The sequence below is a fragment of the Cibotium barometz genome, chromosome 1, assembly GCF_041138505.1.
Source record: "Cibotium barometz isolate CiBa-2024 chromosome 1, ASM4113850v1, whole genome shotgun sequence".
In the NCBI taxonomy this organism is placed as follows: Eukaryota; Viridiplantae; Streptophyta; class Polypodiopsida; order Cyatheales; family Cibotiaceae; genus Cibotium; species Cibotium barometz.
This window is the reverse complement of record NC_141046.1, coordinates 49,667,000-49,681,658: the sequence shown is the minus strand read 5'-3', so window position 1 is coordinate 49,681,658 and position 14,659 is coordinate 49,667,000. Positions and strand designations below refer to the sequence as shown.

At 39.3% G+C, this 14,659-nt stretch overlaps 1 protein-coding gene across 1 annotated transcript; it reads left to right on the top strand.

Annotated features, from left to right (window-relative positions):
* Nucleotides 1-5,192: 5,192 nt before the first annotated feature.
* Nucleotides 5,193-7,293, top strand: LOC147642131 (putative receptor-like protein kinase At5g20050). The gene has a single exon (XM_086773319.1). It carries the CDS (start codon nt 5,315-5,317, stop codon nt 7,136-7,138), a length of 1,824 nt encoding a protein of 607 aa, XP_086629445.1. The 5' UTR covers nt 5,193-5,314; the 3' UTR covers nt 7,139-7,293.
* The last annotated feature ends 7,366 nt before the right edge of the window (nt 7,294-14,659 follow it).

The following is a 14,659-nucleotide window of genomic DNA, read 5'->3' as shown; positions in this document are numbered from 1 at the left end:
TTCACTTCATTGCTTGCCAATCCTTTGTACCTGGGCTGTACGTAAATTTGCTACACTAGGAAACCCCAAACTGAATATCTAGGCGTGTGTTGCATAAGTATATGAGGTAGCCCACTGCTTGGTTGTAAACACTCAAAAGGCTCTCCAACATCATACATGCTCAATTTCAGCCCTAGCTCCATCAGAGTAGAGATGGGCTTACAATCTTGAAACCCAAATTCGTGCAACAACTTTTGAATGTAATTTGATTGGTATACATAAATCCGAACATCTGTCTGCACAAATTGTATGCCCAAATAATAATGCAACAATCCCAAATCTGTCATCTCAAATGACGTTTGCAATTCAGTTTCGAATGCTGAAATTTATCCATATCATTTCCAGTTATTAGCAATATGTCATCCACATAAAGAATGAGCATAATCAAAGTGCCATGATTCTCTTTCACATAGAGGGTGCTCTCTATTGGACTATTGCAAAATCCCTGTGTGGTCAAATAACATTAGGGGAAATTTGGACTATGAAATGGACCCTATAAGAAATCCTAAATTTTAGTAATCTTTTGATTAAAAATGCTAATTTTGACCCCATAGTGGGAGACAAAGCAAATGATTCCCCTATTTTTTTTATAGACTTTTTAGGTCCTACCATCTAAATTTTATCCACTCTCTCACTAGCTTTTCTTGCTTTTATAGTCTATAGTTTTGTAATATTTTAACCCACTACTTTTAGATGCAAGTTGCATCACCATTCCCAAGGTTTCACTTTTCGGCCATAAGGGGGACCCAAAAATTGACTTTTTCAAAAATTTTATTTTTTTGAGTTCATCAAAAAAGCTTTCCTTATATATATATATAAACCCAAAAAGTGAATTTTTTTTATCATTTCTTAGTCATAACAATCTTGGCATATCTTTCTAACTTCTATGATATCTAATGATTGCAAGATGCATTCTAATATGTTATACCAAAAATAGAAGAGCGTTTATTAAGTTCTCTTAAAAAATGACTTTTTGATATTTTTCACATTCTAGTATATTTTCATGTAAAACTTTCCTCCCGAATATATATATATAGAAAAAAAAATTAATATCATTTTCAAACCATAACTCCCAAATATATATCAATTCAAAAAACCTATTTTTTTAAAATGTCTTTAAGGATACAAGTTGCATCACCATTCCCAAGAGTTTAATTTTCGGCCATAAGGGTGTTCAAAAATTTGACTTTTTTAAAATTTTTATTTTTTTCATAAAAAAAACTCTCCTTATACATATATATACCCAAAAAGTGAATTTCTTATGTCATTTCTTAGTCATAACTTCCTTAGAATCTTCACTCTTGTCATATCTTCCTAACTTCTATGCTATCTAATGATTACAAGATGCATTCTAATATTTTATATCCCAAAATATAAGGGCGTTTTTTGAGGCCACTAAAATAATGACTTTTTGATACTTTTCATATTTTAGTGTATTTTCATGTAAAACTTTCCTCCCAAATATATATATATATATATATATATATATATATATATATATATATATATATATATATATTGAAAAGTTTATTTTTTAATGTCATTTTCAAACCAGTACTCATTTTAAAGTAAGAAATCTAATCATTGTAAGGTTGCACTAATCTCCATCTAGTTTTTTATACCAAAATAAGAAGGTCGTTTTTAAAGGCCATTAAAAAATTCACTTTTAGATATTTTTCATATTTTGATGTATTCTCATGTAAAACTTTTCCCTAAAAAATATATAAGCTCAAAATTAAATTTTACTTATCATTTTGAGATAAAAAACCACCTCACTCCTTTCATTCTTATCATATCTCCTTATCATGACTAGAATCTTTATTTTTGGAGTGTCAAAAATAGCTTTTCAAGAGAGATATATTCTTAATGGGGAGGAGCTTGAAGTGGATGGTGTGGGCTTCTTGAGTGTGGATTGGCATCTAGGTGGTGATTTGAAGACCATAAAATGCATGTGTAATTGTGATAATAGTGCACAATGCCTCCATCCGTGTCCATTGTGCATGAAGCGGTCAATTCTCAAGTCAAAGAGCGAGGATGAGCTCCGATGGGTGGATAGATCTTGTTTTCCGATTTAGATGCAACACCCAATAGGGACACAAAGGATCCAAATTGGGCACCAATTATTCCTTTCCCAATGGAAAGTATACACTTTTGCACATTGCATGCCATGATAAGGATTTTTGATAGGTTGCTTAAGCTTCACATTGACTATGCATTCACTATGCATTCACTATGCAACCAGCCTCACGCTTAGCCCAAGCAATAAAGCAAGTGGAGGAGCTCGTCAACTCTCTGGGAGTGCATGGCGGGAATGTAAAGATTGTGAAAGATGTTAAGAAGTTTGGGGCACATTATATTGTTGCTCAACAAGTGTCAATGATGAGCGGTGCAAAGGCGAGTCGATTCTTACATCCTATGAACGATCAAGGGAGGAGCCTGCGATGGGAGCATTGGAAGGATCTTTGCAAGTGCACTACAGATCTCGACAAGGATCCAACTCTACGAAACAAGCGAAAGAAGGTGTGGGCTTACTTTTGACAAGGTTGTGATAACTAGGTTAAAGAGCACAACACTGTTAAGAAGAACAAAGTGTGTTCAAAATAGATGTGACAGAATTCATCAAGCTTGTTAGTGAGAGTTGGGGAGATACCTCTATTACATATTACATGGTAAGATATTCTCATCTTAATTATCGCCTTTCATTAATTACCATTGTAATTGCTTACTAACATTCCATAAATTAAACATTTGTCTTCATAATTTTACTTGGGTATTTTTTCCTAGCACATTGTATATGCACATGGACCATATTCAAAAATACGGGTCCTTGGATATGTTCAGCACCCAAGGCATGGAAAAATCACATTACGCAACCAAAGGAGTGTACTTCAAGAATACTCAACATGGTGGAGGGAAGATACGTAGCAAATATCTTATGGAGATGTTTAATTGGTTCTATCGCAAAACAATCTTGCAAGAAATGTTACTAGGGAAAAGGCGTAAATGTCAGCAATTGCTAAAGCCGCAAAACGACTCAAACAGAAGGAGGAAGACATAGAGAAGTGGAATGGAAGTTCAAGAGCAGGCCATGTCGCATGGTGTGCCACAATGGCAAGACATGGTAGACGTTGGGTTAAACGTGTCTAATTTGGTGGTTTTGTAAATTTTGGCCGGTTTGAGACTATCTGAACACATTATAAATGACTTTATATAAAGGCGTAATAGTCTCATTCATTCTCATTTCTATATTTTGACTTCACTTTTTGCCATGGCTCGCACAAAAAACACTGCACGTAAGCATCCACCATCACCTCATCGTCCTCCACCCCCACCTCCACCTCCCTCTTCCACTCATCCGGACACCACTGACACGGCCACCACCACTGACCCCGATTGAGAGACGGGGAGTGATGTTGACCTTGATCGAGTGTCATGGGCTGATATTCCTATCCCCCCAATACGTTCAACAACTGGGGGGAAGAGCTTGCATTGAGGCATGGGTCCATTGCCAACATGAGAAGAGGTGGCAGCACGGCAGCAGTAGCAGCAATGGAAGCAGCAACAACAAAAGCAGCAGAGCTGAAGGAGCTCCATCATCTTCTCGGTGTAAACGTGCACGAGATTGGAGTACTCATGCATGTCCTCCTCGACCACTCGCAAGAAATCCTCCTCCTCGTGCCCCCAAGAGGAAACAACGCAATGGCATGGCAACTCTTAAAGGAGATTTCAAGGTTCCAGAAGAGTGTCGACCTCCTCATCCCGAGAGCTCCTTTTGCACGTCTTGTCAAAGAGATACTATACGATTTTGGGGGCCGAGACAAGAGGATGTAAAGCCTTGCCTAGGTTGCAATCCAAGAAGCAGTGGATACAGTTTTGGTCACCATGTTTGAGGACTCTAACCTGTGTGCAATCCATGCAAAGCGGGTCATAATAATGTGTAAAGACATGAAGCTGGCACGCACCATTCGACATGATAACGTCTAAATATTCCCCCTTATGATGTACATGATTGGACAAAACTTCACTTAATATATTCTTTTTTTGGTGCTTCTCAAGTTGTCCACCATCAAGGCCTTTATTGCATGTGTATCTGTATCAAAATTGTATCAAAAAAATCTAAATGTATTTGATTTGTATATTTCATTTGCAAGGGTGATTTGTATATTTCACTTGCATTTCACTTGCTACTAGTATGTATAGTTTGAAGGCTTAGAAAAGTAAAAAAAACCCCAACTTGAACAAAACGACTTTTGCCCAAGAAGCATGTCTGGGCAAAAGGCACCCTATTCAGGTTGGGGGTCTTTTTGCCTTTGTAAACCTTCCTCTCAAAACCATATGTATCAATATTTTTTTAATTTTAATATTATTTAGTTGCAAATTGCTTGGTGATAGCAAGGCTACTATCAAAAAACCTAATCCAATCCCCCTTGTCAGTGTAGAAACTCACTTAGAATTTGTTGGGATCAATTTCTGAAGGTAAAAGAATGAATATTTTTAATTTATGTTTAAGGGGATCAGTTTCTGGAGAGTCATAGCAAGGCCTAGAGCCTGAACCTCCTCCTTTGTGGTATAAGTTTTCACCATGAGATGGGATTCAATTCATAAAATGGTATTCAATTCATAAAATGGGATTCAATTTTTCAAAGTATCTTTAAAGCGCCTTGGATACATACAGATACTGAAGTGTCAGTTCACAATTTTACATGGTGTCCATGTACTCAAATCATAGATTTAGGCATGGAGTGAGCATGGGTGATTAGAGGTGTCTATGAAGGCAAAGTAGAGATATAGGCATGTGTTGAGCATGGATGATATATGAAGGATCATAAAGGCCACTTCATGGTGATGTTCATTGTACCATTATACAGCTACTCATTCATATTATTGATGAATCCATGTATAATTTTTGGTGATTTAAATCTTATAGAATTAAATTGTCAAAGTGAGCCCTATTTGTATCATACATTGCAAGAATATAAAGTCTTTTGAGAACTATCTATATCATACATTGCAAGCATGTATCATTTGAAGGCCTAAAAAAGCAAAAAAAGCTCTAACTTGAATAGGGCGACTTTTGCCTAGACAGGAAGCTTGTTGGGCAAAAGTGACCCTTTTCAGGTTGGGGCTTGCTCTTTCCGCCAGTTTCAGCTCATCTGACAGTCCTTTGCCATACTGGATATGGAGCTTCAATAGCAATACATCCTTGTATGCTGCCTTCTGTTGGGATGAAAGTGGTGTTGTAAGCCTAGATCTCTTGTCAAACTTGTCTGCCATCATGGATACCCAACAAGTCTCAACCACGGCATGTGCCGCGGCAAGCTCCCAGCAAAGAAAAGTCATTCTAGACCCTCAAATTCACAAGATGAACATCACTTATGCCACTTTTCTCCGATTAGAAGAAGATGGAGATCTTAATGTCTATACAGTAAATGATACTAGCTGGTTAAGTAGTTCTACGTCCTGGTACCTGTTCTATACCTTGTTTGAGAACAATGTATGTGGATTGCCAGATTATTGTGGCTCCTATGGTGTGTGTGATAATAGTACCCAAACTTGCAGGCCGTGCCAAAATACATCATCTTTACATTCATTCAACTCTTCAAATCTGCAATTAAGTTGCCAGCAAGAGACACTGACATGTCCTTCAGAGGGCAACATTACTATGTCTTCAGCTATGACACAGATTGATTATTTTCCACTCAAATATTTCATGGAAGGAAACACCAATGTGAGCTCTGAGCAGGACTGCCAAAATCTGTGCTTGCAGAACTGCTCGTGTGCTGCTGCATTCTTCCAAGCAAACACCACTTCTTGCTTTCTAGTTACAGACCACTTAGGTAGCCTCCAGCTAGTGAACAGTTCCAAGTGGGCTTTCTTCCTCAAGCTTTCTCAAGCAACTGAAGCACCAACAAGATCAACCTCTCAGTCTGAGAAGGTACATGCTATTGGTTATGCTTTGCTAACCTTCGTGACATTATCCTTTACTTTGGGATGTATACTGCTGATCGTCAAAAAATCCAGAAAATCAGATGAGGATGATGAGTTTGAGAACGAGCTTTTAGAGTCTAGCTGGCTTGGTGTGAAACCCAGAAGATTTTCATGGAAGGAGCTACATGATTACACAGGTGGTTTCAGCAATGCGCTTGGGAGTGGAGGATTTGGCACAGTGTTCAGGGGAGCCTTGGCAGACGGCACAGAGTTTGCTGTGAAGGAGCTCAAAGATGGCTCCGTACAGGGCAAGAAAGAATTCTATGCTGAGGTGTCAATCCTCAGCAGGATCCACCACATGAACCTTGTGCACTTGATAGGGTATTGTGTGGAGGGAAGGAACAGGCTTCTTGTGTATGAGTACATGGTGAATGGGTCCCTTGATGCATGGTTGTTCTCAGATGACAAAAAGGGGCAAGACCATGCACTGACATGGCAAATGCGGTTTGATATTGCAGTTGGAACAGCCCGGGGTTTGGCTTATTTGCACGAGGAGTGCAGAGACCGGGTCATACACATGGATTTGAAGCCTCAGAATGTACTCTTGGATGGGAATTTTTCACCCAAGATATCTGATTTTGGGATGTCAAGGCTCATGGCAAGGGAGCAGAGTGTGGTGGTGACCACAATGAGGGGGACACCTGGCTACTTAGCACCTGAGTGGCTTACGGATTATGTAGTCACAGAGAAGAGTGATGTGTACAGTTTTGGGGTAGTGTTGTTGGAGTTAGTGAGTGGAAGGAAAGTGAAGGAAATGAAGCAGTGGAAGCTCATTGCAGGCATGGTAAACACAGTAGATAGAGTGACTGGTGTGGTGCTGGATAAGAGGCTGGACAAGGGTAGTGTGAAGCAAGAGGAAGCTAGGAGGATGGTGGAGGTGGCACTTGTGTGTGTGCAAGGGGACCCTGCTACAAGGCCATCCATGACTGGGGTTGTGAAGATGCTGGAAGGGGAAGTGGGCATACCTCCTCTCAATCATGAGGACCATAATGACAGCATGATGAGGAAGTTCGAGATGATAAGTTCATCAAATTCAGGAAGCAGCTTTTGGGGCTCTAATGCCACCTCCTCCTCCAACTCCATCAAAACTGAACCCACCCTCCTCCAATGACCGATGTTGTCTGTGGTACACTGCTGAGGGTTCACATAAGAAGCCCCTTGTGTAAAAAAATTGATGCTAGTAACTTTTAAGAACTCCATTCATGTGGATAGCCGCATTTGTTTTCTTGCTGTACTTACAATCTACAGGTTCCAACATGAGGATTGTCTTTGTTACACAACTTCATAAATACTCTTAACTACCTAAAGTTACAAAATCTGTACTGTTTAAGGTTTGTAACTCCTTTTGAAAGGGCACTAAACACTAAATGAAATCCCAAAATCTCTCTCTCACACACATATTCTCAACTGGCACGTGTTAGAGGAGTGGCATGAATACTTAGGACAAGAAGCATGAATGGGAAACTCCTCTCTCTCTCTCTCTCTCTCTCACACACACACACACACACACACTAATATTCACGTGGTCACATGAGACTAGCTTCTAGAATTGGAGTTAAAAGTTGGATGAGGAGCCTCATAAGCTGCTTCCAAGTTCCTGCATCGAACAGGCTTACCATTGTCATGTGCATGCTAGTTCCCAAGGCTATTTCCTAAAGGTCCAACAGATAAAGAACATGATCAGAACCAGTTCCAGGAGCTTGTGCTGCTTGTATGGGCAAGGAAGCCTTGTGGAGAGAGGCATAGTTTGCTCATTGGCTAGATCATTCAGTCCACTAGGGGTTGAGTCACTAGATGTAGGACTTTTGATGAGTCAAGTACCTTTTTGATGGCAACCAAAGGCTGGCTAAGACTTGTACACTTTTTTGTACTATATGAATTTAATGAAACTCAGCTATATCTCTCTCTTTTCTCTCCATCTCTCTTGCTTGTGTTTTGCATCAGGTTGTTCCAGGATGGTGTTTAGGGTTGAAAGAAGACTCCAAAGTTTTCGTATGTGACAACCATCTCCATCTCCATCTCCATCTTCCTAATTATGGCTGCTTGCTCTACCTCATCGTCTTCAACATCAAGGGGCTCAGGCCCATTCTAGCATCTTGACTGTCATGGATGGCCTAGCCTTAGGCTCCCCTTGCACACATAAAAGAGCCACCTCCACCATCCTCTTAGCATCTTCTTTCACACATAACCTTGTTGGAATTATCAGAGTCTTAGTGGTGTGCACCCCAGTTTTCTACATGGTATTAGAGTCATCAACTCTGCGTTTTTCTCTAGAGCTCCACCTGTTGTCTGGAGGCGCCACCAAGATGCACTGCTGAAACCTTGTGCTCCCTCCAGCAGCTGTCACTACAAAGCCGCCATCACCTTCCCCTGCTCACCCCTTGTCCACAGCCGCCTTGCGCCACCACTCCAGCAGCTGTACTTTGCCTCTACTGCAGACGTCATCAGAGCCTATTGGGCTACGCTATCTCCATCCATTGTTTCCAAAAGTAGGAACCTTGGAAACGATGCCGCAAAAGGATCTTAGGGGGATTCTTCCGCAAATGTTTTGATTCTATTTATGTTTTAAGTCTACGGTTCTCTTCCCGTGCCTGTGCGTGTGGGGGGTGGGGGGGATGGGTAACTAAGCAATAATGTGGGGGTGTGTGTGGGGGGTAGGGGGGAGGGGTAACTAAGCAATAATCTCTCTTCGGTCATCAGTTGATTGAGGGAATAGCATGGCTAGGTCGTCGCTTTGTAGTGATGTGATGGAGTTGGAGGTTCGTTGCTTCTTTTTTGCGTCCGGGTCTCACCACCTTTGCTCCGAGGGGGGAGTGTTGGAATTATCAAAGTCTCAGTGGTATGAAATGTAGTTTCTAGTTCTTTTGGTGTGAACACTCTAGGTGTGAACCACGTCTTAGTAAGGGTCAGAAGATAAGGCTTTAGTGCCTATAAATTCATTGTACATGGTGTGAGTGATCTAATACAATCATTATGTTCATGTGCAATCTCTCTCTCACTTGAGCTCCATCTCGTCTCTCCCTCAAGCCTCATCTCTCTCCACTGCACAACATGATGATCATCTTCTATCCTCCATAGATCTTGGTGCACCCCAGTTTTCTACAAACCTCTCATCCACCACACTCATCAAATCATATGCAGTGATTACCGTGCAAAGCTTAAGCTTCCACTGTGAAAGAGGATCATACTTTGATTATGCTCATTCTTTATGTGGATGACACATTGCTAACTGGAAATGATATGGATAAAATTTCAGCATTCAAAATTGAATTGCAAACGTCATTTGAGATGACAGATTTGGGATTGTTGCATTATTATTTGGGCATACAATTTGTGCAGACAGATGTTCGGATTTATGTATACCAATCAAATCATATTCAAAAGCTGTTGCACGAATTTGGGTTTCAAGATTGTAAGCCCATCTCTACTCTGATGGAGCTAAGGCTGAAATTGAGCATGTATGATGTTGGAGAGCCTTTTGATACAAGTGTTTACAACTAGGCAGTGGGCTACCTCATATACTTATGCAACACACGCCTAGATATTCAGTTTGGGGTTTCCTAGTGTAGCAAATTTACATACAGTCCCAGGTACAAAGGATTGGCAAGCAATGAAGTGAATCTTCCACTATCTTTAGAATTCCCTGGATCTTGCGTTGGTATATCCCAGGGGGGTAGCTTACAGCTACATACAACTGGGCTGGTGACTATGGTTCACGGCAATCCACGAGTGGGAATTGTTTCTTTTTGGAGCATGCATGCATAGCATGGTTGAGCAAAAAACAGCCCACTGTTGCCACATCTACTTGTGAGGCTGAGTACAGGGTAGCCTTTACAACCACAGTAGATTGTGTATGGCTGAGGAGATTGATGACTGATCTTCGTAAGTGTTAGCAGACACCCACCACCATACTCAGTCATAGTCAAAGTGCTATAGCCGTGGCATGAAACCCAGTGTTTCATGCACGTACTAAGCACATAGAGATTCATTATCACTATATCAGGTAGAGGATTCATGCAGGGGAGACCTCATTGTCTTACTGCTCTACACAGGACAATGTTGCATATCTATTCATGAAGGTGTTCCCTCGAGAAAGTTTGAAGCTTTTCGCAAAGCTTTTAGGCTTGCTCTTCTACAAAGAGTGATCTGTTTGCAGACCTTGTAAAGGTTCACATTGCCACTACAGGGGGGATTTATTGGCATATATGCTATGAGTAGTCCCACATGTGAACATGGGCTAACCAAGGGCACTTTTGTCTCTTTGGATTTTTTCCCTTGGATATTAGGTGTGAAAGGACACCACTCATTTATTGTATTTTGATATTGTGGAGTCAACCCCCAAGCTCTACACATTGTATGTTATCTTCTTTGTGTGAGCATCTATCACCATCTCTCTCTGTTGGACTATTGCGAAATCCCTGTGTGGTCAAATAACATTAGGAAAAATTTGGACTATGAAATGGGCCCTGTAAGAAATCCTAAATTTTAGTAATCTTTTGATTAAAAATGCTAATTTTGACCCCATAGTGGGAGACAAAGCAAATGATTCCCCTATTTTTTTTAATAGACTTTTTAGTTCCTACCATCTAAATTTTATCCACTCTCTCACTAGCTTTTCTTACTTTTATAGTCTATAGTTTTGTAATATTTTAACCCACTACTTTTAGATACAAGTTGCATCACCATTCCCAAGGTTTCACTTTTCGGCCAAGGGAGACCCAAAAATTGACTTTTTCAAAAAATTTATTTTTTTGAGTTTTTTCACCAAAAAAGCTTTCCGTATATATATATATATAAACCCAAAAAGTAAATTTTTTATATCATTTCTTAGTCATAACAATCTTGTCATATCTTTCTAACTTCTATGATATCTAATGATTGCAAGATGCATTCTAATATTTTATACAAAAAATAGAAGAGCGTTTATTAAGTTCTCTTAAAAAATGACTTTTTGATATTTTTCACATTCTAGTATATTTTCATGTAAAACTTCCCTCCCGAATATATATATATTGAAAAAAAAAATTAATATCATTTTCAAACCATAACTCCCAAATATGTATCAATTCAAAAAACCTATTTTTTTAATGTCTCTTTAAGGATACAAGTTGCATCACCATTCCCAAGAGTTTAATTTTCGGCCATAAGGGTGTCCAAAAATTTGCCTTTTTTAAAATTTTTATTTTTTTCATAAAAAAACTCTCCTTATACATATATATACCCAAAAAGTGAATTTCTTATGTCATTTCTTAGTCATAACTTCCTTAGAATCTTCACTCTTGTCATATCTTCCTAACTTCTATGCTATCTAATGATTACAAGATGCATTCTAATATTTTATATTCCAAAATAGAAGGCGTTTTTTGAGGCCACTAAAATAATGACTTTTTGATACTTTTCATATTTTAGTGTATTTTTATGTAAACCTTTCCGCTCAAATATATATATATATATATATATATATATATATATATATATATATATTGAAACGTTTATTTTTTAATGTCATTTTTAAACCAGTACTCATTTTAAAGTAAGAAATCTAATCATTGTAAGGTTGCACTAATCTCCATCTAGTTTTTATACCAAAATAAGGTCGTTTTTAAAGGCTATTAAAAAATTCACTTTTAGATATTTTTCATATTTTGATGTATTCTCACGTAAAACTTTTTCCTAAAAAATATATAAGTTCAAAATTGAATTTTATTTATCATTTTGAGATAAAAAACCACCTCACTCCTTTCATTCTTATCATATCTCCTTATCATGGACTAGAATCTTTATTTTTGGAGTGTCAAAAATAGCTTTTCAAGAGAGAGATATTCTTAATGGGGAGGAGCTTGAAGTGGATGGTGTGGGCTTCTTGAGTGTGGATTGGCATCTAGGTGGTGATTTGAAGACCATAAAATGCATGTGTAATTGTGACAATAGTGCACAATGCCTCCATCCGTGTCCATTGTGCATGAAGCGGTCAATTCTCAAGTCAAAGAGCGAGGATGAGCTCCGATGGGTGGATGGATCTTGTTTTCCGATTTAGATGCAACACCCAATAGGGACACAAAGGATCCAAATTGGGCACCAATTATTCCTTTCCCAATGGAAAGTATACACTTTTGCACATTGCATGCCATGATAAGGATTTTTGATAGGTTGCTTAAGCTTCACATTGACTATGCATTCACTATGCAACCAGCCTCATGCTTAGCCCAAGCAATAAAGCAAGTGGAGGAGCTTGTCAACTCTCTGGGAGTGCATGGCGGGAATGTAAAGATTGTGAAAGTTTGGGGCACATCATATTGTTGCTCAACAAGTGTCAATGATGAGCGGTACAAAGGCGAGTCGATTCTTACATCCTATGAACGATCGAGGGAGGAGCTTGCGATGGGAGCATTGGAAGGATCTTTGCAAGTGCACTACAGATCTCGACAAGGATCCAACTCTACGAAACAAGCGAAAGAAGGTGTGGGCTTACTTTTGACAAGGTTGTGACAACTAGGTTAAAGAGCACAACAACTTAAGAAGAACAAAGTGTGTTCACATGGTAAGAAATTCTCATCTTAATTATCGCCTTTCATTAATTACCATTGCAATTGCTTACTAACATTCCATAAATTAAACATTTGTCTTTATAATTTCTTACTTGGGTATTTTTTCCTAGCACATTGTATATGCACATGGACCGTATTTTCTACAAAAATACGAGTCCTTGGATATGTTCAGCACCCAAGGCATGGAAAAATCACATTACGCAGCCAAAGGAGTGTACTTCAAGAATACTCAACATGGTGGAGGGAAGATACGTAGAATTTATCTTATGGAGATGTTTAATTGGTTCTATCGCAACAATCTTGCAAGAAATGTTACTAGGGAAAAGGCTTAAATGTCAGCAATTGCTAAAGCCGCAAAACGACCCAAACAGAAGGAGGAAGATATAGAGAAGTGGAATGGAAGTTCAAGAGCAGGCCATGTCGCATGGTGTGCGACAATGGCAAGACATGGCAGACGTTGGGTTAAACGTGTCTAATTTGGTGGTTTTGTAAATTTTGGCCGGTTTGAGACTATCTGAACACATTATAAATGACTTTATATAAAGGCGTAATAGTCTCATTCATTCTCATTTCTATATTTTGACTTCACTTTTTGCCATGGCTCGCACAAAAAACACTGCACGTAAGCATCCACCATCACCTCATCGTCCTCCACCGCCACCTCCACCTCCCTCTTCCACTCATCTGGACACCACTGACCCGGCCACCACCATTGACCCTGATTGAGAGACAGGGAGTGATGTTGACCTTGATCGAGTGTCATGGGGTGATATTCCTATCCCCCCAATACGTTCCACAACTGGGGGGAAGTGCTTGCATTGAGGCATGGGTCCATTGCCAACACGAGAAGAGGTGGTAGCACGGCAGCAGTAGCAGCAATGGAAGCAGCAACAACAAAAGCAGTAGCAGCTGAAGGAGCCCCATCATCTTCTCGTTGTAAACGTGCATGAGATTGGAGTACTCATGCATGTCCTCCTTGACCACCCGCAAGAAATCCTCCTCCTCGTGCCCCCAGGAGGAAACAACGCAATGGCATGGCAACTCTAAAGGAGATTTGAAGGTTCCAGAAGAGTGTTGACCTCCTCATCCCGAGAGCTCCTTTTACACATCTTGTCAAAGAGATACTATACGATTTTGGGGGCCGAGACAAGAGGATGTAAAGCCTTGCCTAGGTTGCAATCCAAGAAGCAGTGGATACATTTTTGGTCACCATGTTTGAGGATTCTAACCTGTGTGCAATCCATGCAAAGCGGGTCATAATAATGTGTAAAGACATGAAGCTGGCACGCACCATTTGACATGATAACGTCTAAATATTCCCCCTTATGATGTACATGATTGGACAATGTAAAACTTCACTTAATATATTCTTTTTTTAGTGCTTCTCAAGTTGTCCACCATCAAGGCCTTTATTGCATGTGTATCTGTATCAAAAAAATCTAAATGTATTTGATTTGTATATTTCATTTGCAAGGGTGATTTGTATATTTCACTTGCTACTAGTATGTATAGTTTGAAGGCTTAGAAAAATAAAAAAAAACCCCAACCTGAACAAAACGACTTTTTCCCAAGAAGCATGTCTGGGCAAAAGGCACCCTATTTAGGTTGGGGGTCTTTTTGCCTTTGTAAACCTTCCTCTCAACCATATGTATCAATATTTTTTTAATTTTAATATTATTTAGTTGTAATTTGCTTGGTGATAGCAAGGCTACTATCAAAAAACCTAATCCAATCCCCCTTGTCAGTGTAGAAACTCACTTAGAATTTGTTGGGATCAATTTCTGAAGGTAAAAGAATGAATATTTTTAATTTATGTTTAAGGGGATCAGTTTCTGGAGGGTCATAGCAAGGCCTAGAGCCTGAACCTCCTCCTCTGTGGTGTAAGTTTTCACCATGAAATGGGATTCAATTCATAAAATGGGATTCAATTCATAAAATGGGATTCAATTTTTTAAAGTATCTTTAAAGCACCTTGGATACATACAAATATTGAAGTGTCAGTTCACAATTTTACATGGTGTCCATGTACTCAAATCATAGATTTAGGCATGGAGTGAGCATGGGTGATTAGAGGTGTCTATGAA